General features: G+C 40.1%; 1 protein-coding gene across 3 annotated transcripts in view; it reads right to left on the reverse strand.

The window, feature by feature from the left end:
* Nucleotides 1-24,118, reverse strand: part of SHROOM2 (shroom family member 2) — a 126,592-nt gene that overhangs the window by 11,680 nt on the left and 90,794 nt on the right. For 2 of the 3 annotated variants that reach the window (XR_012778572.1, XM_075522556.1), the window contains exons 5-8: nt 23,929-24,032; nt 6,045-6,803; nt 1,780-2,331; nt 677-857 (exon numbers count right to left, since the gene is read on the reverse strand). Coding sequence is in view for 2 of the 3 variants with exons in the window: in XM_075522556.1 (XP_075378671.1) it covers nt 677-857; nt 1,780-2,331; nt 6,045-6,803; nt 23,929-24,032 (1,596 nt within the window). In the remaining variant the exon portion in view is untranslated. The remainder of the gene's footprint in view (nt 1-676; nt 858-1,779; nt 2,332-6,044; nt 6,804-23,928; nt 24,033-24,118) is intronic. The other variant, XM_075522569.1, reaches the window with a different exon arrangement.

The following is a 24,118-nucleotide window of genomic DNA, read 5'->3' on the forward strand; positions in this document are numbered from 1 at the left end:
CCATTATATCATCATTTTAACACATAGGGGATTATGTTGACCTTAGATCACAAATACAACACCAAGGATGAGGATGAACAAGAGTGGAGAAGACTGCCTCCCTTGTGATGAGTAGCTGTCTCCCACTGCTACTGTTATTAATTTGGAAGGTAGGAGAAATAGAGGGCAAAGTGGTTTGTTGCTCATGAAAACAAAAAAAACAAACAAAAAAAGGGGTGGGGGAGTGTGGAGAGAGTGTGTGTGTGTGTTTCTTCCCCTCTCTCTCATGACAAACCGAAATCCTGGACCTAAATTTCAAAAATATGGAGCAACTAGAACCACCACCAGTTACAGTGGGATATATAAGCACTACTGTTTCTTTGTATATAGCAAGTGAGAGAAATACACTAAAATCTCAAATGGAAAACGATCTTTGAAAATAACCTCCCCAAAACTTTTCCCCTTAGGACCTTCCAAAATGTGTATCAAGCTGCAAAAAGCACCTAATATCAAGTTCCTAAAATCACAGTTGGACACTTAACGATCCCTCCTGCCCTTAAAAAAACACAGGCTGATTTTCCAAGTGATCCTGTACATATAGAAGGCCTTTTACTTAGGGCTGTTTACCTAGCAAATTCACAGTTAATGAAATGCACGCAACCAAGAGCCTCCCATTACACTTTTAGAAATGTGTTACCTTTTTTTCTGACAAGTCATGATCCAGCTCGTCTTCAGAATCATCCTCACTCTGCTGCTGTTGCTGCTGCTCCTGCATGTCCTTCATTTTAATCAGCAGCTCTGCCTTCGGTGCAGATGTGCTGTAGTAAGTAGAATTGGTTGTCAGGGAGATGGCAGACGGTGCGCTCTGCTCCTCTTTCCTGGTAAAAAGTAAAAAACTTTCATTAACTGCCTTGATGCCCTAATCACTGAAAAGAAAGGACAATCTTTTAGAGCCATCATTTCATCAAGCAAGCAGGGGGTTCAAAAGAAAGCCATTACCTACGGAAATAGGATAAATAAATACTGGTTGTGAAGAAAATTTTTGTAAACTCAGCACATGCCCACCAAAAGCTAAAACTGAAGTAGTGCAGAAGACCTTTCACCATTACAATGAGTGAAATGCACCTAAGATATCTCAGCTGGAAACAAAATGTTAAGTTACATTTTACTAAGCAGGGCAAAGACCTCAGTGTCATAGAAAGTATCCTTTCAGACTGCCAAATGTGGGATACTACAACATAAGCATTTATCTTTTTGATTATGGAACTACATGTGAACTTCTTGAGAAGGCTACAACTTCATTTGATAACTCGTATCAAGAAAACAAAAGACCCACAGAACATCAACATGGATGGAATTTAATGGAATTTAATACTTTTCTTACTTTGTTCTCATTCACTTCCAGGAAATGCCTCATGCCCAATTCAAGTTGTCTTTGTAAATTTTCAGCACATAAAAAAGGCTAAAATATTGTTCCTTCTCTATCCAGTTACTAGACCTCATGATCTTGGTAAAATATCTAGTCACTATGAAATGGGAAAAGTTAATTATTCCTTAAGTTCAGACAAATAGTTTTCAACCAGGTCTTGGGAAACTTTTCATACTGCACAACACTGTTCTTTTTCTATCACTAATGGTATCATTAGCAGTATTATGCTTGACAGCTATTCTAATGGAAAAGTCTTAGAAAAGCCCCACCTCAGCAGCAGGAAGATCCTCACCTTCAGTCCCCTAGGAAAACTGGCACACTTTGGACAGCAGCTTACAAGGAACCACTGGCCTACAGAAAGCAATACTCACTTCTCCTCTGAAGTTTTTGGAGAAGGAACTTTTGGCAGGAGCTTCCTGCGCTGCTGAGCTTCTTCTAGGAGGTGTTCATCTTTAGGGAATATTCCAACCATCAGATCCATTGTCGTTTTTATTTTCACATTAGGATCTAGTATGTCGGCTAGAGATTTATCTCTTCCCACAATCTCTCTGGCTAGTTCCTCTGACTTCCAGTCTTCAAAGGTCTTCTCTTTGGCCTTTACATAGCTGACTGCTGGTGTGGCAGCACTGCTGTCCTTCAAGTTGCTCCCATGTTCTTCAGCTGGTTGAGGGTCAGCTGGTTTGGTTCTGGCTTCTGGCTCTGGCTCTACACCTTGCCTGGTGTAAGCACAGAATCGTGAATAGGACTGCTCAGAAGTGCTGAGTGTTTTAATTTGGTCCTTTTCCAAACCACTGGGTAAAGCAGGAGGCTCCATAGTACTGACAAGGCTTTGCCGACTCTCCTTCTCTGCGTTGCTCTCAGAATGAACTATCTTGATGGGAACCATTTTCACCGTAGTATTGTTGTCTATAACCCTTTCAATTCTGGAAAATAAGGAAAATTCATCTTTAGAAATGGAAGAACCTTACATCTCAATTCTTATCTGCAAATCAGAGGGGAAGCCCAAATATGAAAAAAAGGTAGGTAAGAGATCTAGGTAATGGAATAGTCCTTGCACTGTATCTCAAACCTAAATCTACATGTTTTCTTTTCTGCCCACACATTTTAAATAGTATTAGTTCATTTGTAAGTAATCCTAACATCAGCCTTGCACAATACTCATGGTACAGGACTTCTGTTTGTTTCCATGAACATGAGGGTCCAATCTCAGGAGCCAGGCCTCAGATTTGAGACAGTGCTGCTGAACTGCTTTTTAACCCTTTGCTGCCACACATATGGAGGAAAACACACCTCGAGCTCAACTTCATTGCCCCACACAGATCCAACAGTGGCCTCAGCTTTCGGCCTGACAGGCAGCTTAGCTGCCTGGGGAGTTTGTGATGCCCTCACATCAACTCCGAAGCTCTTCCAAGGGAAGAGACAACAGACAGATGGAAGCATCCTGCAGGCTAGGTCTTTGCTGAGCTGCAAGAATAACAAATAATCACACATGGAAAATCTGGAAATAATTCAAAACTTAATTACATGATTTAAAAAAAAAGAATCTGTATTTGTACAATTTCACACAAGATACAGAAGTTTAATAAATAGATCCCACCATAGTGTCCTAGTTTTCCACTTAAAGGAGAAAAACCAGCCACTGAAGGGGATAACACAATTCTGGATACTCCTTTTAAGGGAAGCTTATAGCAAAAATTCTGTACTGTATAGCACAGGCAAGCTATTTAAAGAGGAGGCTAACTTAGATTTTTAAATTGGACAATAACATGTTAAATAACATTACTGAAACATCTGTACTGGATGTAAACCATATAAGAAACTGAAGTCTAGTTTGGTGGTTTTGAGTTTGCAGAAAGTTTAAAATTATTGTCATAATGTGGGTTTGGAAGCTCTACAGCAAGTAAAGGAACATTGCCTACTAGCTAAAATATCTGGTTTCATCTGGCTGGGTTGCTTGCCGCCTTTCAGATAAGTGAGCAAGACATACTATGGCTCTTTTCCTCTAAGTGTGGGTGTGTCACTTTCCTTAAAAATAAACTTCTACTTTGTTGTGCTGCACTCTTCTTTTGTAGGGAATAGCAAAATCTGTTTGATTTCACATTTTTCAGAAGCTGTATCTTATATTTTAAAGGTGTATTTGTTTCTGAATGGACGTCCAGCCTCCCAGTAGGCATTTACTTTCCTCAAGTGCTTTGCGGACATGCTTTGGCATACTGATCCAACCTTTGGGGCAGGTTTTCCGGCCCATGCTGAACCCCTCCACTCCCATTCGATCAGGGTGTTTTCATTCAAGGTGACTGTCATTTTAAAGAGCTCGCTCCTATGCCTGCCGCTCAGCCCCAGGCTCCCTGCCTGCAGACTTGGGCTCTCCTCCTGGCTGCAGCAGAGCTCAGCAGAGGACTACCACTGCCCCCAACCCTGTCTTTTGTTTGCTTTTAAATAAAGCCCACACCTTTTGGACTCCACCAGACTGTGAAGAGGAACACATTTTTGAACGTGGGGGAAATGCAAGATGCATGCATAAGTGTGTGTAGGGCAACTGGAAGAGAAGTGAGCTGACTGCAATTCTTTACCTAAAATGCTTGGCATCTGTTTTGAGACTGACTACATTCCTCTCAGCCTAGTAAAAGATTTTCCAGATACTTAAGGCATCATCAAGTCAACTGATTTCAGTCAGAGCAAAGACAGTTCAACAGCAGGTGCTTCAGAAATTCTGTCTCTGCAATCACTATCCTCCTGATTTCTGAAGGTTTTCCATTTGTGGAACTGTGGCATGAAATTTTGACTTGCAGAAACTCTGCCTGCGCCCATTACGAAGCTTTACTCCAACCACGAGCACAGTCACTCCTTGACCTGAGCGTACGTTTACTGGAAATCTACTGATGCACATCTACTGATGCGCTCTTTTCATCTTTATAATTGCTAAACAGTTGCCTTTGGAAATAGCTGGGTTCTGCACACCACCAATATTTCCCCACGCTACACTGTTCCACCTAAAACGCTGCAGGAAACCCTACACACTCAATTTATCCTGTTGATAAACAAGACACCTTTCTTAAGAGTAAACAGCTACATGCTGAAATCTAGCTGCCCACAGCATGCAAACTGGCATGTCCAAGAGCTCATATGCAAGGAGCCAACAGAAGTAATAAGCCCAATCTAATTAATTGCATATTAAGATAAATCTACTTGACATATTTTACTCATATGAAAGAAATACCATATAGTAAATACCATATAGAAGGTTCAGAGGTATGGCCTGCATATCTTTCCTTTTTTGCCATACCTGTTTTATTGAGTGATGTAATTATTAACTGAGGACAATGCATTGTGCACAAACAAGAGCTGCCTGGGCTTAAGAATTTTAAATGTTAACAAAAGATTTGCAGGGTAAATGTATTATCATTCAGATATGGGCATATAATTAGGCACACCTCAGTGCTCATTTCAACACTAAAACTTAGTAAGAAGGAAAGACAAATACAATTAGCTTTCTATGCATCCTTAGTACCTATTCATAAAACAATACATTAAGGAAGTCAGAGCAATACATTAAGGAAGTCATTACTATCATCTACCTTTGCACATAGACGCTAGGGTTCACATGACATGTCGCACTTTTCATAGTAAACTGTATTATTACTTTGTGTTAAAAACACTGCAAGATTAAATCTCATTTTTTTCCTCTGGTTACAAGAGGAAAAACATCAAGGCACGTTTAGGAAAAAAAGTGATTCATGTTTTCAGTGTCATAACGCACACTGGAAAACAGCACGATTGAGTCTATTCAACTATTTACGTTACAGTAGAGAAAAGCTATTCCAACTACTTTTGCTCAGAGAGGCAACCTCTGCATTCATTCAGTTTGGAGGTTTTGTTTTCCTTCTTTAACCATGAATTATAGTGCTGAAGGATTTATGAAAACTAAGATGCCTGAGCTTCCTGGAAGAGTTTGTTATCTTGTGGGAGAATAAGCTTTTATGATGTTAGCAGCATACGACAGACACAGCGATCAATTAATTTCAGTCGGTTTGTCTAATTCTGAGCTTATCTAGCCTGGGAAAGGACTGATGTGCTCCTGCTGAATCTTCAGCCCATCTCAACACAAACAGTGCTGTGGACCCTTTCACAGACTACCTGGAGTGCCATGGTTCATCTTAAAAGCAACATGAAAACAGTCATGATTTGGCAGTGTACCTTACTGTGTGTGCTTTCAAAACAGATGTTCTCACAAAGGATACAGCTTCCCTTCCCACATCTGCTTTGTCCCTATACCAATTCATATTCGTATACAGACTCGGGTGGGGGAAATGATGACAGGGAATCTTCTGATTTCGCCCAGACTTACAGTGGAAAATCCATTTGAATCCATCCCTTTCATTTTCCACTAACTACCAGCTGCAACACCTGAGCAGCATCAGTCATCTAAAAGAAACCACAGACCAGTCAAAGGACTTTAATGGTACCAATTGGAATTTCACACAAGTCTTAGGTCTCTTTAGGACATCCTGTGATGGCTCACACTTAATGAGCCCAAAGGATGTGCTTTTAGTAAAGAAAATGAACAGTCAACCATTAATAAGGTCTAACTGGGCAAAAAGTGTTGATAAAATAGTAAAGGAGTAACATCTAGTACCTGGCTGGATTCTCATCCTGTACGGACACAGGAGGTTTATCAGTGAGCTTCTGTGGTGCAAACTGAGGAGAAGGGGACCTTGATGTCTCCATGCTAGGTTTTTGAAGATACCGATACTTGGAAGATAATACAGACTCAGACCTAAGGTGCGTTTTTTCTTCTAAGTGCTGACAAACATTCTCTGTGGATGATTCTTGCTGGAGCTGCTGTGGATTAGCACTCTTCAGTTTTCCATTGAAAGCTGCAGGACTCTGACAGAGAGAGGAGTGACTGGCAAATACTTCGGTGGAGCTGGGGGACGAAGACAGAAAGGGCTGGCTGGGTGCTACCAGCAGAGATTCAGAAGAGGTGCCAAGTGACAGCGCAGAATTATCCGGTCGCCTGTATTTATCTCTTTTAGGCGGTGGTGGCCTCTGAGGAGCAGGTCCACGCTTCTTGTTCAGCAGCGCCGGCTCTACCTTATGGTTTTCCTCTCCTTTGCCCCAGGACAGACAGGAGTGGTTCTCGTTCAAGGTCTGTGGCTCAGAGCAGGGGAGATGAGGCAGGCTACGATCCTTGCTCTTCTCGCTCACGTTTTCCTGAGAGTATCGGTAATCACTAGGCAATGTCCCAGACCTCCCCCGGCTCTCGTGAGGCAGAACTGTAGGCTCTTGTGCATGCAAAGGTCTGACAGATGCCTTCCACTTGTGGCCTAAATTCTGGTCCAGCTGATCCCTCTTCTCCCGTGGGTTTTCGCTCAGGGCCCCTGTGTCAGCTTGCCTAGAGAGAAGAACATGTCATTAGTGTGCTGCTGATTTATTTCCTTTGACGCGAGGCCACCACACCGATCCAGGAAGCTTGAACACCGAGATCACATCCAACATTTAACACCAACTCCTCCAATCTATGGTAACTGTACGGCACAAACACATCCTCTCATGTATGGGCACACATGGTGTACCTAATCTAACACGATGAGTCGAAGCATAATGTCAGGCTAAATTAGGGTATGGAGTGCCACAGGATGTGACACAACCTTTGGGTAACCCGAGGCCCTGCAGTGTGCAAGGCGTAGTTAAATGCACAGCATACCTCCAGCGCTGATGTATGTGGCACAGCCAAATGTGCAAATGTTGGTAGAAAATAAAACTGTCTCAAGAAGAGGAATCCTAATACTAAAATTTAATTCTCTTCTTGCTTCAGAGTCAGTAACGAAGGGTGGAAAACAAGTTTCTTTCTCTATGTGCAAAAATCAATACTTCAGTGTCATTTTAGATGTGAATTGACTTTAATGGACTTTAATTATGAATCCGGAGGTTGAATTTTTGCATAACTGCTGCAAAACTAAATGAGTGCAAAGAAAATGTTTGCCGAAGCTGAAAAACTGGGAAAGGGAAAATGAACATCTCCTGGAAAAAAAAGGCAGAAAAGGAAACTTAGAAAGGACAGTATTTTCCAGTCAGGCCTATTTTAAACTTGAACTTCTTTTGCCCTGTCAGCACAAATGACAAACAATGGCCAAAAAGGCCTTATCTTAGACAGAAATATTTTTGGGTTTATTCCAATTTCACACTCTCTATTTTTCTAGCCACGAAACAGGCTTTCGCAGCTCCAGGCTTGTGCTGTGCCACAAGACATGTAGTTCATTTGTGCTCACCAGATAAAGACAAACTGGGAAAGAAAGAGAAGGCAGGAAAAAAAAAAAACCAAACCACAACACAACAAAAGTACCTCTGGAGCCCCGAGAGGAGACAGGTTTGCTCTCTGCTTAAAGAAGGCTGAAGAGACACTGTGAGCTTAGAAAAGAAGCTGCAACAGAGAAGTAAAAGGCTTCAGAGAGCTGCTGGTGCTACCGACAGTGCTGGACTCTGTATTTTGAAATAGTAACCCTGTAGACGTGCACTACTCAAGCTTTCTTTCAAGAGGACTGTGAAAGAGGCATCTTTCTCAGCCTATTTATAAAATAAAGTTAACTTGAATTTTCAGTGTAAGCTGAAACTGTACCAGTTTTGAGAATAAGTCTATAAGTGGTTAACATCAGTGTGTATGAAAACAAAATTTGAGATAAAAGCACATAAAATAAGTAATAGGTTAAGTCAATTATAAATTCAAGAAGAAAAAAATTTGGAGCAATTACACACTGCATTACTATTTTAATTAAATTAAAATAAATCTCTAAAATGAAGTATTGTGGGAAGACAACGGATTAAATAAGGTTTCTACTTTCACACCTGTACGATCAAATTACATTCAAAATTATTATTTTTTAGTCCTTGCATCTGTGATGTTTTAGCACTTATGGAAAAAAGTGCTAAAAAAAAAATCTGGACATTGTCATTAAACTGCCTGATGTATGGGATTTTTAGTAATAGTACTTCACACTGATTTTTACCTGTCAGTAATAAAATAGCATTGTACTTCCAAGAGAGATGGATTTTTCACAATTTAATTCCTGAACAGGCACATGCATAGTCTCTCTCTCTCTCTTTCATGTGAAGTGTTAAATATTAAAATTCAATTTTAACAGATAAATTTTCAGTTTAACATGAATGAGGAGCTGAATATTGTTCAAACTCAGATCTCTTCATATTGCTCAACTAAAAGCAATTGGTTCAGACAACTTCGAGTCATCTGAAAAATTCAGAGTCAATTCTGTTTTACAAAACAGTATTTATTGACTCCTATTTTAACATTAGACGAAGGACAGTTTTGTTCAGTAAAATGATGTAAGGCCAGAAAGACCAACACGATTCAGATTTGGTTACATGACGTCTCTAGAGTCAGCTGGTTTTCCCTAGTGAGTGCAATGTAAGCAGAACTGGGTCTGTAAATAGTTCCACTAATTTTAATGGAAATATTTACCAAATGAAGACTGCAGGCCTTAAGTATGAAACAGTGTGTTTAAATCAGTGTTTTTCATTGTCTAGGTAGCCCACGTAGAGCACAATTTTCTCCTAATTAATCTGTGCCAAAAAATTCTTCAGGCCTCTCTATTCATGTTCATGTACATAAGCCATAACATAAGATAGTATAACAGCGGCACTTAGGTGCACGGAAGAATCAAGGGTGCGGCACAAAATGTCACAAAGACATAAATTACATGCATGACCTCAGCCAGTTTGCAAAGTATACATTGAACTTCGCATGCACATCAGGAGTGGGTGTGCTGGTGGAAGTAAACAGGACAGAGTATACCACCAATCTCACAGGTTTACATATCCAAAGCATGTAACCAAATTTGTTTAATATTCCCCTGGCTCAGGAGCAATGAATGTTTTATTAGTCCTGTCACCTTCCAAAATAGAGTAAAAGGAAATAAAGAATCACAGCACAGAGAAATTTAGAGATGCTACATTTGCAAACGTGGAGATAAAATTCAGAGATTACATACGTGCCTTCATACAGCTTCCACAAAATTAATCAAACATTTTGCAGTGCCACAGAAAATGGGTCCAAGGAAAGGTGGCTACATTCAACACTGAGGCTAGTTTGCATTCAGTGTGAGTGGGTCCTCATGCAAAACATGCTTAGCACATTATTTTGGAGAGATTTGAGCTTACTGTTCAGAAAGGAGGAAAAGAAAGCAAGCTTCAAGCCCCAGGAGAACACAGTGGCAAGAACCTGCAAAGGTGTTACATTATAATCAATACCAAGAAGCCCACTAAGCTCATTTAAATCTGTCAGTGCTTCATGTAACCATATGCCCAGAATATGGTTTTGTTTGAAATGAGGCCCATAGGATTATGCAAGGATAACATACCACTGAAAGGAACTTACCATTTATAACCAAACTTCACAAAGTGAGAGAGACAAAACGGTTTTAAATCATCTGAAAACATGACAATTGACTTAATTACCACTTTCATTTTAGATAACAAACCAGTCACCATCAAAAACGTTAAACTAAGTTATCTTCAAACGCAAAGCTCCCCCATCCCCATGATACAATGCCACAACTATTCCAATGCAAGAGCCTTCTTGATGCAACAGAATTGGGGAAGCTCACGCCATGTTCCCCATCCCTGGCACGCGATGACGTTACAGCTTTGACTGTCAGACGACTTACACCACTCACTTAACCTGAACTGCAAAGGAAGTGTAATCAACAGACTTATGCTCTTGACACAAAGGGGTATTCCGTAAGGGTGAGTCTAGGACAGGAGGCTAACATGAGCCTTTTCTACTGTACCTGCTTTTGGTATTTAAGGTAGATAAAGGGAATTAAGTATAGGAGCCTTCATATCTAAATGGTGGGGGGCAGAAACTGAAAATATGCTTCTAACTCAAGAAAGAAGAAATTGCTTCATTACAAAAACCAGTCCTCCACATTTTTGAGAAGCTCTCATTTAGAAGAGGTCTGTGCAGAGAGACAAGAGGCTGCGTGCTCGTTGGCCAGGTGAGCTCAGGAAGAGCTCTGCTCTGTGGCTTGCACCTTCCACATAATGGCCATAGCCACCAAGCACACCACCACTGCTTACCACCATGGGGGTGGAAATGTGTATCTCCATAATGGCACTAAGTATTTTTCTAAGTATTTTTCTAAGTATTTTCTTTTCAGATGGACAAGTACATCTCTCTGTTTCCTTCTGGCTCTGTTAGCTTGGGGCGTACACACTCACAACTGAAATGTAAAGGCCAAGTAAACACTAAGCCAGGGAAATCAACAAGCCTCCTCCCCAGTCCAGCCACCCTAGCCCCCCAGCAATAACACAACAGGCTATTCTAACAAACCAGAGACAGGTAACAGTAGTGTAAGCTATTACAGGAAAGTTAAACCATGGAGAGATATATATACACATATACACACATGTGCGCATTAATAGGAGCCTGCCAGTGGAGTCAATGAGCAATTACCAAAATGAATCATCATGTATAGATGCCTATCAGAAGGATAACATTTTTGGTTGCCATAAAAAACAAACCACTTCCTTCATTTGCCCCATACTTAGGATTTGAGTAAATCTGGACATAGAGGTAGAACAATCTGATTGAACGTCGTACCTCAATAAATGACAGTCACTTTGATCAACTCAATGTGTCTGATTTTTATCTGCCTGATTTACAGTTTCTTGAGAACGCTTCAGGCCAAGCCACGCAGTGCCACAAGACACTCCAACTTTAAAATCCCAGACTAGATAAGCTTTTCAAAAATGCATTAGCCAACATTTGAAAAATGCATCGCTTGTTAAAGACCTGACCTCTGTGCAGAAGTTTCGCCATAAAACATAAGCACGGTTATGTAAGCAACAACGTGTCCTGCACTAACTAACCGACAAAGGACAAGCAAATGGAGTGGCTGTTTCTGATTTAGCTTAAATTCCTTCTCAAAGACTACAAGCTTCACTGGGAAAAGGCGTTCATACCTGAGTAAGACTCCTCCGTAACAGTCTTCACCCTACAACAGCAACAACCCCCTCATAATCTAGGTCACAGTTTTGCAGTCCCTTTAAACTGATCTAAACGCACATATTTTGCCAAAGAGGCAGTCTCCTTCTTAGTACACTCTGGTTTTGTCTTCCCGCTCTCTCCATTGTATTAGCAGTAGGAATTGTACAGCCCCACAGAAAATTTAATCAAGGAACTGACCTGGCTCAAAACACATAATTATGTGGCTTACAGCAATTGTGAAACACACTCTTTGCTTATGCCAAAGCTCTGTTTATAGGCAGAGGCCTCACTGATATGCTGCTTTTTCAGCTGTGAACTTTATGTGCTGAAACTATTTTTTCATTGTGTATTTGCCTGGCACTTGGCACAGTGGGATCCAAAAGCACTTCTGCAACAGTCTGCAAATAAAGAGTAGTTTCTTCTACACAGTATAGTTCTGCTTGAGACCGCAACAGGATGCTACAAAGTTGGAACAGGATGCACAGGGTAAGAGTGTTGGAAATTTAGGAAGAAGTTTGAGGTCTAATACCACTTTTTAATCCATATTGATACGCTCAATGCAATCCAATAGGTTCAGCTCACCCTACAGTTATCTCTACAAGCAAATCGCGCATTGGTTTCACTGCCTAGGGGATCAATTTAGTTACCCAAACATAGGTGCCTTACACCATTTCAGAAACTTTAAAGAGCTGGAAGCCAAGTGGGATACGCTGGCCTATCTCAGGTCTCACTAGACACCTGTGTTTAGCCAAATGAATCAAGCCTAAGATCTCTATGGATTATAACTTGAGCCAGCACTTCACTTGCAGGCAGACATCTTTCTTCTATTAGGTATCTGAATTCTCATCTGAGTCCCACATCTTTTTCTTTGAGAGGCTCCAGTACCCCAAAAGTTTTGAAATCCTCAAATTGGTTTTAATATTGCAATGCCAAGGAGACACTGACTCCAGAACACCACAATCTGGACATCCAATACAAGGACAATGATATTACCAGTGGTCCATTTTTCTGATGAGCACTGTATCTCCTATTACTACTGAGTCAGTACAGCATGCACTATCCACCATATAGTGACACATGAAGCATATTCCAAGGATGCCAAATGAGAGCTTGGACTACAAAACTACTTAGAAATCTTTAAAGACAAATGCATAGAACACAGGACCCTCCAGAGAACTGATCATTTAATCACCATGATGACTGTACCATAATGGTCACGCCAGGAAGAGGCACAGCACAGAAGTCACTACGAAGAAGTAGAGCTGTTCACTGCCTTGGTCTGAAGAGACAGATGACAGCAACTAGAATCCCAGAAGCACTACTGAAGCAAATGGTCTTAAAACCAAAGCATGTGTTAAGATGAAAAGAATAATGAATGCTGAATGACAAGAGAATGCTCCCTCTCAAAGAGAAAAGAAGAGAGAAAAGAGAAAAAGAAAAGGAGATGCCCTGATATACTTCAGAAGACAACTGAAGGTACAAAACCAGCAAGATATTTCACAAAGTATACTCCATGGCACATCACTGTTACACTATAACACATTTATCATGATGTGAGTCTTGGTTTTCCAGTTCTGTCTCTGAATGCCTGTTAACATTATCTGTGCCTTGATGGCAGCTATCTGTTTAGTCAGTCCCAGTAAATACAGCTTAGTTGTTGCACCCAATGTGATAAAGCAAAATGTCACTCTAGCTTAACAACCCTTGCATTATCACCTGGCTTTATCACAGAATGAAATATGATAACAGCCACTGCTCGCCAGTCTGTCAATCCCACCAGAATCTCTCTCCCTTCCTGCCTGCATGGCAACATACACAGCAATGGGTTTTCATCTCGCATTCTTTCTCTTTCTAAAGATGTTACCTCTCTCCCCATGAAAATCAGAAACAAATTTAACAGACCCACTCCAATCCTGCAGTAGATAAGCAAAGATATGTTGATGGATGAAATGTAGGCCAGTCAGTCATGGGTAACAGCACAATACGTAGGCCAACAGCAAAAATCAAATCCGATTAAAATTAGATTTCTTATAACAGCATAGGGAAGAATATTGTGGGAAAGGGCCGAGGGGGGGATGTTTTTCCTTCCTTAGTTCAGAAGATAAAAACCCCTCCTCCATTCTGCTGCACATCAAAAATCAATGATAAAAAAATAATTTTTATGGCTGTATTCTTACTTGCTTTATCTATTGCATGCCTGTCCTAGCACACAGGGGATTGCCTGCATGGAATTAAAATGACTTCTGCTCACTTAAGTCAACCAGATAATATGTTCTGTACTTACACACTGAATTCAATCATCAGAATATCCCAACAGTATAACAAGAGCCATCATATTACACAAATGGCAACCACTGCGGAGACAAAAGACAATACTTTCCAACACTACTAACAAGGAAATCACAGTCACATTAAAAAAGGCTTGAAGAAAAATGATTGTTTTGTCAATTTATTAAAAAAACCCCCGACATTCCAGTTGCCACTCCTTTGATTTATTTTATTTTTTTTACATCTAGACTTTTTTTCCTGATATGCTGTTGCTATTTTCTTGTTGCCATTACTATTGAAAACAGCTGCTTGCAGCTGAACAAAAATTCGGTAACAGAATTTTTGACAGAACAGAAGCTATAAAATTAAACACTTTGTGAATAATAGCTAGGTCACCTGGGTTTCTCAGGCAGGCACCAAAATGAACACGTAGCTCATCTCTAAAGGAAAAAAACCACCTCTAAACCAGTTATTTAAATTAATTAGCATGCATATGCACACATTTCAATAGCCATCTTTTCACTCTGAGCCGCACTCACCACTTGCTTCCAATAGTCACATCCAATTCTCTTACACTCCCAGCTAATATCTCCTGCTGCTGTGGAAAAGGTCTTCGTGCGAGCCTGCACTCACAGTAACCGGCTTGCCAGGAAAATAACAAGATGAAAAGCTCTCGCACCACCCCTAGCCGAGAGGAACCCCGAGCCTGGCACCCTGAGCCACAACAACGGCACTGCAGCCCTCAGTCCAGAAAACAAATATTTTCAAAAGGCACTGCATTCTAATTCCAGTGTGCATGATGCCAACTGTGAAAACAAAAGCTGCTAAAAACAGCGCGCGTGTGCAAGCATATGCACACAGAGCATCTTAGCTGGATTTAACTCACATTTTTCCCCCATTCTCCCAACCCATCAGTGAACAGAGCAGTCGATTACGCTAAGCAAAATAAAATTCTGTACCAAGCATTGCATTGTTCCTAATTTGCTACTGTAGCTTCTGCTGATAGGGACAGGAGATGCAGCCTGTACTCAAAGACCTGGAGAACAAAAGAAATACTGTATGAATTAATACTGCAAATTTCTGTTCAGAACTGACAGAAAAAGGTAATTAAGGCGCACGCCTCTAGCTGTTTCTCTCACGCTTTAACACTAAAGACAAGACAATCTTACCAGGATTTACAGCTGTTTACCCATATTCACTGGATATCTGAGCTTTGCATCCTTGCAAATGTGCCAGCCAGTTTGAAAGCCTCGCAGAACTGAATCTGTCTCAACCTCTGCGTCTCATTTACTGTAACACAGAGGATTTTCAAAGCCATGCCTCACAACAGCTGGCTTGTTTTTGCCTGCTTCCTATGATTGACAAGTTCATACAAGCTCCGTCAACTTTAACCTTGATAAGTGAAGGCTTGGTCTGTATTGTATGTTACATCATCAGAAACTTCTGACCTCAGGGAAAAGATCTCAGAGACTTCAAAGCTTTTCCTTTCCCCCACCCCCACCCCCTGGATTTGGTTATTTAAAAAAAAAAAAAAAAAAACCCAAAAAAAAACAGAGAGAGATTTTAAAAGTCCTTTAATTTTTTAAGGGTTTTTCCTTTCATTTGTGAAAACCATGATCCGCATTTCAGCAACAACAGTTCCACAAGTTTTAAATATTTAAAATTATTTTAAAAGATCAGTGTGTTACTAGGCTCCTTTCTGTACAATGTTCAAATAACCAAGTCTTTAATTTTAGGAGAGTCTTCATCAACAGCCCTCCAGCTTGAATTTTTTTTGCATGTGTTGTGTGTACAGGCACTCTCTCTTGCAGGAGATTCTGCAGGGAAAGAACTAAATGCTTTCATGCTGCATGAGCAAATTACCACCCCCACGCTCCATCTTTAGAAACCAAAGGCATTGTGGCCTTCATCAGAGCAAAGCTCAAGCTCCTTTCAATTTTTCTACAAGAACGCATTAAAGACTTAATAGCGAAACTGCGGATAAGGTTTTAATATGTATTAAAAGATCATTTTAAAGATGACCACTTTCAGAGGAAAATGTTATTTAAACTGCATGCAAAATCACATACAGTGGTTTAGGTATTATTATACAGCACTGATATCCAGTTAATATCCTCCCGTAAAATTTTTATATCTGCCCTAAAATGTTTATATCTCCCAAAGCTGTCTATTTGATTTCAAGATAGAGAGAGAATGACTTCAAGAAGACTCACCCGTTTACATAATACAACACAACTGGTTAACAGACTGTAGCAAGTCTGGTTGGCCCATGCAGAGAAATGGAAGTTACAGCTGTCACGTTACTTTTTAGCACAAAACTTTACTCCAATTTACTGGCATAAACAGTCTCCTGCGTGACAGCAAATCATAATCCATGTTGCCTAAGGGCTTATAGCAGAAGGTGAACATTTCACAGGCTAGCTTTTAGTACCAGAACACCATAAAGCCACTCCATATGTTAGAAATATATGAACTGCCGCACTGAGGAGACAAATCAGTCACCTATTTCCAAAGATGCTTTTCATCAAGTTACTTAGGGGAAAATAAAATCTACAATACATCAGCATATGATGCTTTTATAAGTATAACCACTGGAAACTATACCTTATATTATCTCTAATCTCCCTACTCAACTGTTATCATTAAGATAGCCACAAGAAAATAGCTGGATTTCAAGCAATGCAACAAAAACTTAAGTCTTTAGATAGTTTTCATTCTAATCCTCTTTCCAGGGAAAGCAGTAAAACTAAACCAGAACACAAAAATGGACTAATGCTTACAAAATCATCTTTGTTTCTCTCTCCACAAACTTTTTTGTGTGCCGTTCCTCTTGCCCGCCCCCAATTTCAGTACCTTCAGAATCACGTCTTGGACTTCTCCCAGCTTCTCACGCTTGGTAACACTTACCTTTGGGGGCAGGGGAGGAAACTTCCCATAAGAAGAAACTACCCTCCGACACTTCCTTTTATCAGACCACGGTGGCCTTGCATACCCCTAAGCTGTCACTGCATGCGCAGTGGAGAACAGATGTGCAGCAGCAATTAAGTGAGAGGAACTTCACTCCGTAATAAGAAGCTGGAAGTAGACAAACGGGGCTATGTGAGGTGGCTACCCTCAAGTTTAGAAACAGGGATTCAAAATTCACCTAACAAAGGCAGAGGGAGAAGCCACACTTTCAAGGGTGTGGGGAAGGAGCAAATTGGATGGGGGAGAAACAGGGCTACATTACTGTAATGTACTGTAAACCAAGTGCAGGCTTTGGAGACAGTCCAGCACCCATTTAATGAGATCCAGCAGCTGCTGGTGAGCCAGAGCAGAGCATCACACCGACCTGCAGGACATGCACCTGACAGCCGCTGGGCTGAGCACCGCTCGGAGAGCGAGGAATGGGAAGGCAACGGGAGGAGCCTGCCAGCTTTAGCACTCTCACTTAGCCACAACCAGTCCGAGATCCCAAAATAATGCATTTGGGATGCTCTTGAAGAACCATGCATCTCTCGGCTCAAGCAGCCTGAAAGTTTTAAAATAGACAACAGGAGGATGAAAAAGACTACAAGTGGGACAATTTGTCGTGCAACCTCTGCCTTGATCCTGAGGTATGAGAAGAATCTGGTTCAAAACTGTGCTACTTGAAGAGCTATCCTGTGCCAGTGGCCATATGTATTTAGATTAATCATTCTTGAAAGATCAAGAATCCACACTGTGGTATTTCATTTTGAAAAGGGCATTTACATACATGAGAGGAATGTTTTTAAAAGGAACAAGCCAGATGGTATAATGCTAAGAGATAACATGCGACAGAAGATACAAGATACGAAACTTGGAGAAAATGCATAACACCTACAAAAAACCCAGAAGACCACCCCCTTTTTCCTCCCCTCTCTTTGTCCCCTTCAACAGCTGGGTTAAACAGTAATTAAAAGGACATCCACCAGAGAACTAAAGTCCTACCCAAATGAGGAAAATCCAAAACCATTCTAGCAAGACAGATAAACACGTTTAAAAAAAAAAAAAGGAAAAAGAAAAAAAAAAGGCTAAGGTACAAATTCTTAAAGGTGTTATAACAAAAAACCCCAAAACAAACAAACAAAAAAAGCCATGGAGTCCCCTTCACATCTCCATGAGCAAAGAACAGCCTATGTGGGAATTATTCTCAGATGCTGTCCACCATTAAGTGGGCAGTCATGAGTTACCTGGACTATATGATAATCACCCGAAACTCCCATAGGAAATTGTTGAAATAGTAGCTGTGATGCACAACTACCCATTCCCCTGATACGTGGGCCACTGCTTGAGCAAAGGGACACGCGCAGTGTTTGGGGAGGGAAGGTGTGAGGGTGTTGAAGAGAAAGAATGAGAGAAAGAGAGCAAGAGTTTAAAAAAAAAAAAGAGATTCATTATGAATCTGGAGAACTTCAGAACCATAAACAACATCTAAACTAAGCAAACAGGCAGAAATTATATGAAGCGATTCAGCAGCTGCACTAACTAGCATGTTAAATGACAAAGAATCATTTGAGCTCATGCAGAAAAGCCATGTCTCAGATGCATTATTATTCTTAGAAAGAGTCACTACACACGTGGACAATGCTGATCTGGATGACAGAGACTATTTGGATTTTTAGAAGAGTCTTAAAAAAAAAAAAAAAAAGATTCTCACTAGAGGCTCTTAAAAATTTGACTGCCATGGGACAAAGTCCTCACTTGCATCATCACGTGATTAACAGAACTGGTTAGATCTAGATGATTTACAAAAGAGGTGAAAAAGAAGGTGGCAACAATTGCTGCTGTGAGGAAATTATTCTGACTAATAAAGACACAAGCCAAAGATTTCCTATCATTGAGTGAGTAGGCCATAAAACAACAGATGAAATTAAGATTTAATAAATGCGAAGTAACCCACAGGATAGCTTTTCCTATACCTCAGCAACATATACAATGACATATAACTGAAATTACTGCTATGCAGGAAGGAAAAGCTGGATTTCACAAACCGTTCTATGAACATATCATTGCTGTACTCCACAGCAGTAAAAAAAAAAAAGAAAGAAAGAAAAAAGGTCAAGATAAAGGAAACTTTATGTTACTTTATGAATTCATAGTGCACCCTAATGTCGTTGCAGTTCTCCCACTGCTCCAAAAGGAACATATGAGAATGTGGAAAGACACAGAAGAAGAAAATATGGATGGGCAAAGTCATACAACAGCTTTTGCAGAGGAGACACCCCACCCACCCCCTGCAGAAGAGGTGCTCTTTCTCACAACACATCAGCACAACACTATGGATGTCAAAAGTCGATGTGGGTCCAAAACCAGTTAGACACTTTTCTGAAAGAAAAATTCATCAAGGGCTGTAACCACAAATACTTAGGATTGCACCTCTTAGCTGCAGATCAGCAGAGGTTGGGCAAGGATAGCCAGCAGCATGGCTCCGTGTTTGCGTTATTTTTGTTTTCTCCAAGCATCTGCTACTGTTCAGTCAGAGAAAGGAAACCTGCTTAGGTAGACCTTTGGCCTGCCCTAGCATGACTGTCCTTAAGAATCAACTTCCATGAACCTCCTTCATGTATCAGTGATTCAAGGTTACGCTGTCTCAAAGCGTGGTATTTATTTAGCTGTTAATAGTCAGTCAGATACACTAGTACACTGGAAAGACATAGTGGTTCAGGGCAATGAAACTCGTACTAATTACAAGTATTTACAGAAACCTAAGGAAGACGAAAGGTGGCAGGGGACTCCCACTACATGAATAGATGCTGCTGGACTCTCTCTCTTGTGTTGCCTCTATATGCATGGGAAGAGCCACAGAAGTGTTTTCCCAGTTTCAGACAAAATACAAGCTTTGAAACAGCCCAAGACTGTACTGCATCATCCATTAGTCCGTATGATACATACAATTACATCATTGGCAAAAAAAGTGGTCTGGCAGATGCCTTAATAATCCATATCTTAATACTAAAGAAATGCTAATGTAAATAGAAAGGGCTTCAGCAGCTCGCGTTCTTTGTTAATGGCCAAGAGCCTGTGAGGATGCACGTTGGCTCTCCTGCACTTCCTCCCGATGACAACAAACAGCTGCACACAACTTGCTGGAAAGGGAAAATTGCAATTTATTTTTTATTTTTAACTTCATGCAAGAAGGCATTTTCACATGTAAATTCATTATGTTAGGACTTCAGATATCTGAAGCATTACTTCAGCCAAACTGGTACGTTCTGGCTGCATAAAAAGCATGTTTTCTTCTCCCTTTAATGGAATAATTCATCTCCCTCAAAAAAGCACACTTAAACCTTTATAACAATCCTTATTATACTTAAATTGATTTTAAAAAGAGGACTTTATAAGCTCACTTTATACGCTCTTGAATAAAATGAACATAGAAATTGTTTGTACACTGCACATTAGATAAAAAAGTAATCATACATATTTTATAATTTATCTCCTACAAAATACTACTTGTTAGGTCATTCTATACTTAGCAAACTGACAGGAAATATTCTTTCCTTTAGAAGAATTTACGTGAAAAATGACAACAGCTTTAGGTGAAGTACAGAACAGAGAACTTAGCCCTCTTGCACCATAAAACGTTGAAGCTTGTTAATACATGCATGAAATGTTTGCCAAAGTCATTTTTCACTGGTTTGTAAGGAAGCAGTTGCTCAAGATTATACCATTTCTTCCTCAAGAGGAAAAGGGAGGAAGGTGAAAACATTTTGCTTATATAGTTCTGGTTACAACATTAAACTTGCACATTTAGGTCAACTCAGGCTTCAAGAATGACTTTTACTTTGTTTTTGTATGGTAAAGGCTGTTCCTCTGTCTTCAAGAGCTGAGACAGGAGCAACTAGTACGGCATGAAAGGTCTAAAAGAAACATCTTACAGTGTTTAGTTAGAGTTGAGTCATGCTGTGGTCCCATACTTGACAGGCACATGCTCTTGTACTTAACACCTATTAAACGTTGAAAGATTTTCTGCGACCTGTGATCTCATAAATCCTTTTTCACTTTTTGAAATTATGTAATTTTCATAGACATTGCAGAAACAAATTAATAGATACACAAGTCAAATGTTCTTAGAAAGTAAATAAGAGCAATGGCTGTGAACATCACTAGTAGATGGCAATCTTAAGAATTAGATCATAAAGCACTACTCTTTTGATGCAGATTGACTTTTATGTGTGCCATGTCATCCTGCAGGAAGCCACAGACTACAAGCCAGAGCACATATTTCCATCTTTAACTTTTTGAAGGGCTATGTTGGTTTAGAAATTATGGAGACATCTATAGGGAAGTTAACTATATAACCAGCATGTGTCATTTGACAAATACAGAGAGATCGAGCTGTTTAAAGAAGGACAGACTTTACATCTGTAAAAAGCTAAGCTTCTGTAACTAATTAGAAATAGAAAGAGTAGTATCATTAAAAACAAAAAAGCATCAACTTTTGTTTCACAGATCAATAGACTCACATAAAACTTTTAAAGCGGTCCTAAAGTTAAAAACATTTAAAATTGCATAGAACCTCGATATAAAAATCTTTAGCTCATGTCAGATGACTGTTTGCATGCCTGTAAGTTCATAACAAGAGTGGCTTGGTTCTTGCATGAGAGATGATAATGGCTAATATGGACCGCTGTTTTCTCTTCCTATAAAAATAATACTCCAAGCGATTAAATACTGCAATTTGGAAGAACATGTTGTAGCTTTTCTGAAAAGGGAGATGAAACAACCTGAATTCATTGGAAGCACTCAGTAATCTCAGAGGGGAAAAATACAGCCCAAAGATGAAAGGAGTTCACAAATTATCTTCATAGACTTTAAAAAAAAAAAAAAAACAACTTTCAGAAATATTGTCAATTTAGGTTTTGCAACTGTGTGCTAAAAAAAGAGCACCAAAAGAATACTGTAGCAAAATGAACCAGCAGCAAAAAGCCCAGGAGAAAAAAAATTGCTTATCAAGCACTTTTTTTTTTTGTTTTCCATTTTTAACCATTTGCTTTTACAATATTCCAACCCTTTTTCATTCTAGATTCAGTGCATTAAAAAGACTCATATTTCTCCTGAAAATAATCAGGGAAGCTGTAACAGTAAATATTCAAAGTTTATTTCAAACCCAAATTATTCATTTTTTTTGCAAAACAACTGGCAGGGAGTGAGGCCAGAGGCACCCTGTAGCATTGGACAGTCTCTAACCCAGAGAAGGCACTCGTGGACTCCAGAGCTGGCTCTCAGCTTGGGTCCCTGCATATTTAACTCACACAAATGCTGAAGCGATGTTCCTGTGTCCAGCACGGTCACGCTGGCTTTGGTAGCACAAAGGCAGCTGTAGCACACAGGTCTCAGTAGCACAAAGTAAGGGCCATCAGCAATATAATCCAAACCCAAATTTTCACAGAAAATATTAAATATGACCACAAGGAAGACCTTAGGTTTGGTAAATATTCACGTTCTAGAATATACCTCAGATTAGGTAGATTTGCTAGCCATTTGCGGATTGCTAGCTTTTAAAAGTCGGAAACTAAATGCCTTTAGGGTAGCTCAAAAATCATAAAATCAATTCATGTCATGATGAGTCCAGTTCCTTTTGAGCACAGGAATGCTTTGTTAAAAAAAGAGCACATGGAAATACATATTATTTCCCATAGGACAGTCATTCATCATCATGCAGTGGTAGTTCACAATGCAGGAATTAAATCCCCAAATGAGATTTTTTTTTTTTGTTAGTTTTTTTTAATACGGAAGACATATAAGTCCTCTGCATAACACAAGTGCTGAGGGAAAGACTGAGAAAAAGATCATTTTACAACACCTCCTGTAATGCGGTGAAATGGCCAAATACTACATCTGAAATAGTATGTCAAAATAGATTTTGGCTTTAAAAAAAAAAAAAACCAAAACGTTATTGCAGCTGGTACTCAGTCATGTGATTTTCATGGATTCCGTGATTATAAAGCAAGAATTGTACTGCACAAACACTGCTAAAATGCTGGCGTAGGAGTATTATTCACATGCTTTTGTGACTAGGGTTCAGCACTGGTGGATGGAAAACATTTTACTTGTCCAGAGATGCTGTCTGCCTACAGAAGCATGTCTGCTCCCGGCCGATCCTGCTGCCGCCTCCCCCTCTCCCTCCCCTCCAGCCCAATCTCCCCTCCACGCGCGTGCGCACACAGGCGCACACATTCACACCCTCATGGGCTATTCATTTTGAAATCACTACGGTAAGTACAAAGGGCTACTAAGAATTAGCAAAATAGCAGATGGTCTCTTCAGCTGGGCCATAAGCGATGCAAAATACAACCGTATAAAACCACAAATACATACTAATTTTTTACAAGCTTTTACGGTCACGACTAGAGTACGTGTTTGCTCCAGTTCATAATTTTCTCCCCCCTTGATTGATTAATACCACTTATAGAACTGAGGAAAGCCCATAGAAATTATTTTTCCTATACATGTGTTTCTTCTGTTACAAAAACCGGAGCTATCAAACCTTGCAACAGCGGTGTGTGCACAATCTCAGTTCAGCTGCCACACGCCACTTAGGCAGCCGCAGCATCAGTGATCACCGAAATCACTGCTTACATTATAACAGCTCTGGCAAACTGCGGGCCAGGAGGAGGGCACCCCCCCCCCCGCCTGCTAGACATTTAAGGACTTGAACTGCGCTGTGCATACAGTCAGACATTTGAAAAGGGTCTGAATATATTGTACAGTTTAATTAAAACATGAATTAGCAGACAAAAGCAGAGCTGATCAAATGGGAAAACAACTTTTGGTGGCTTCTGTTCATGTACTGCATTCTGTAAAGGTACAAGTAGAGAAAAGTCCAGTTTACAGCACTACTGTATTTCAGTAGCATGCTGTCTTTGCCAAGGAGAATACTGGAAAACTCTTTTGGGAAACCTCAAGCATCCCCTCCCCCCCGCCAAAAACCTGTAACTGATAAATATGAAAAATATCTGAATCGTTTCATGCACACTAATAAGAATCATCTGTCTCCAAACAAACCATAATACACTCAACACTTGACAATTTCTTCGAACTCACCCTAGAGTCCCCATAAATTTCCGTCCCACATTAATTCTATCATGCACATTGAAGTATGTGGAGAGGAGGGAAACAAGGGAAAAAGCCATTGCAAAAACTCTGAAATCATCACAGCAAAACTTCCAGTTTGAGTCAGGAAAAGATCAGATCAGAGTTGTCATAAGAAATCTCCTAAAGCCAGAAATTAAGAAATACTTACCTTACAGTGCAGTTCCTTTCATCCAGATTGTTAACTTTAGAGAAAATACGCTCCCCATCTTCCTTTAAATCCTCTGCTTGCCTCCTTACTTCAACTGAGACTTCCTAAAAGTGGTTTATAGCACAAGTAAGACACCAAGTCATCATGTTTCAGATTCCCAAAAAATCTATGATTATGGAACCTCTTATTT

Source organism: Mycteria americana, chromosome 1 (genome assembly GCF_035582795.1).
Source record: "Mycteria americana isolate JAX WOST 10 ecotype Jacksonville Zoo and Gardens chromosome 1, USCA_MyAme_1.0, whole genome shotgun sequence".
Classification (NCBI taxonomy): Eukaryota; Metazoa; Chordata; class Aves; order Ciconiiformes; family Ciconiidae; genus Mycteria; species Mycteria americana.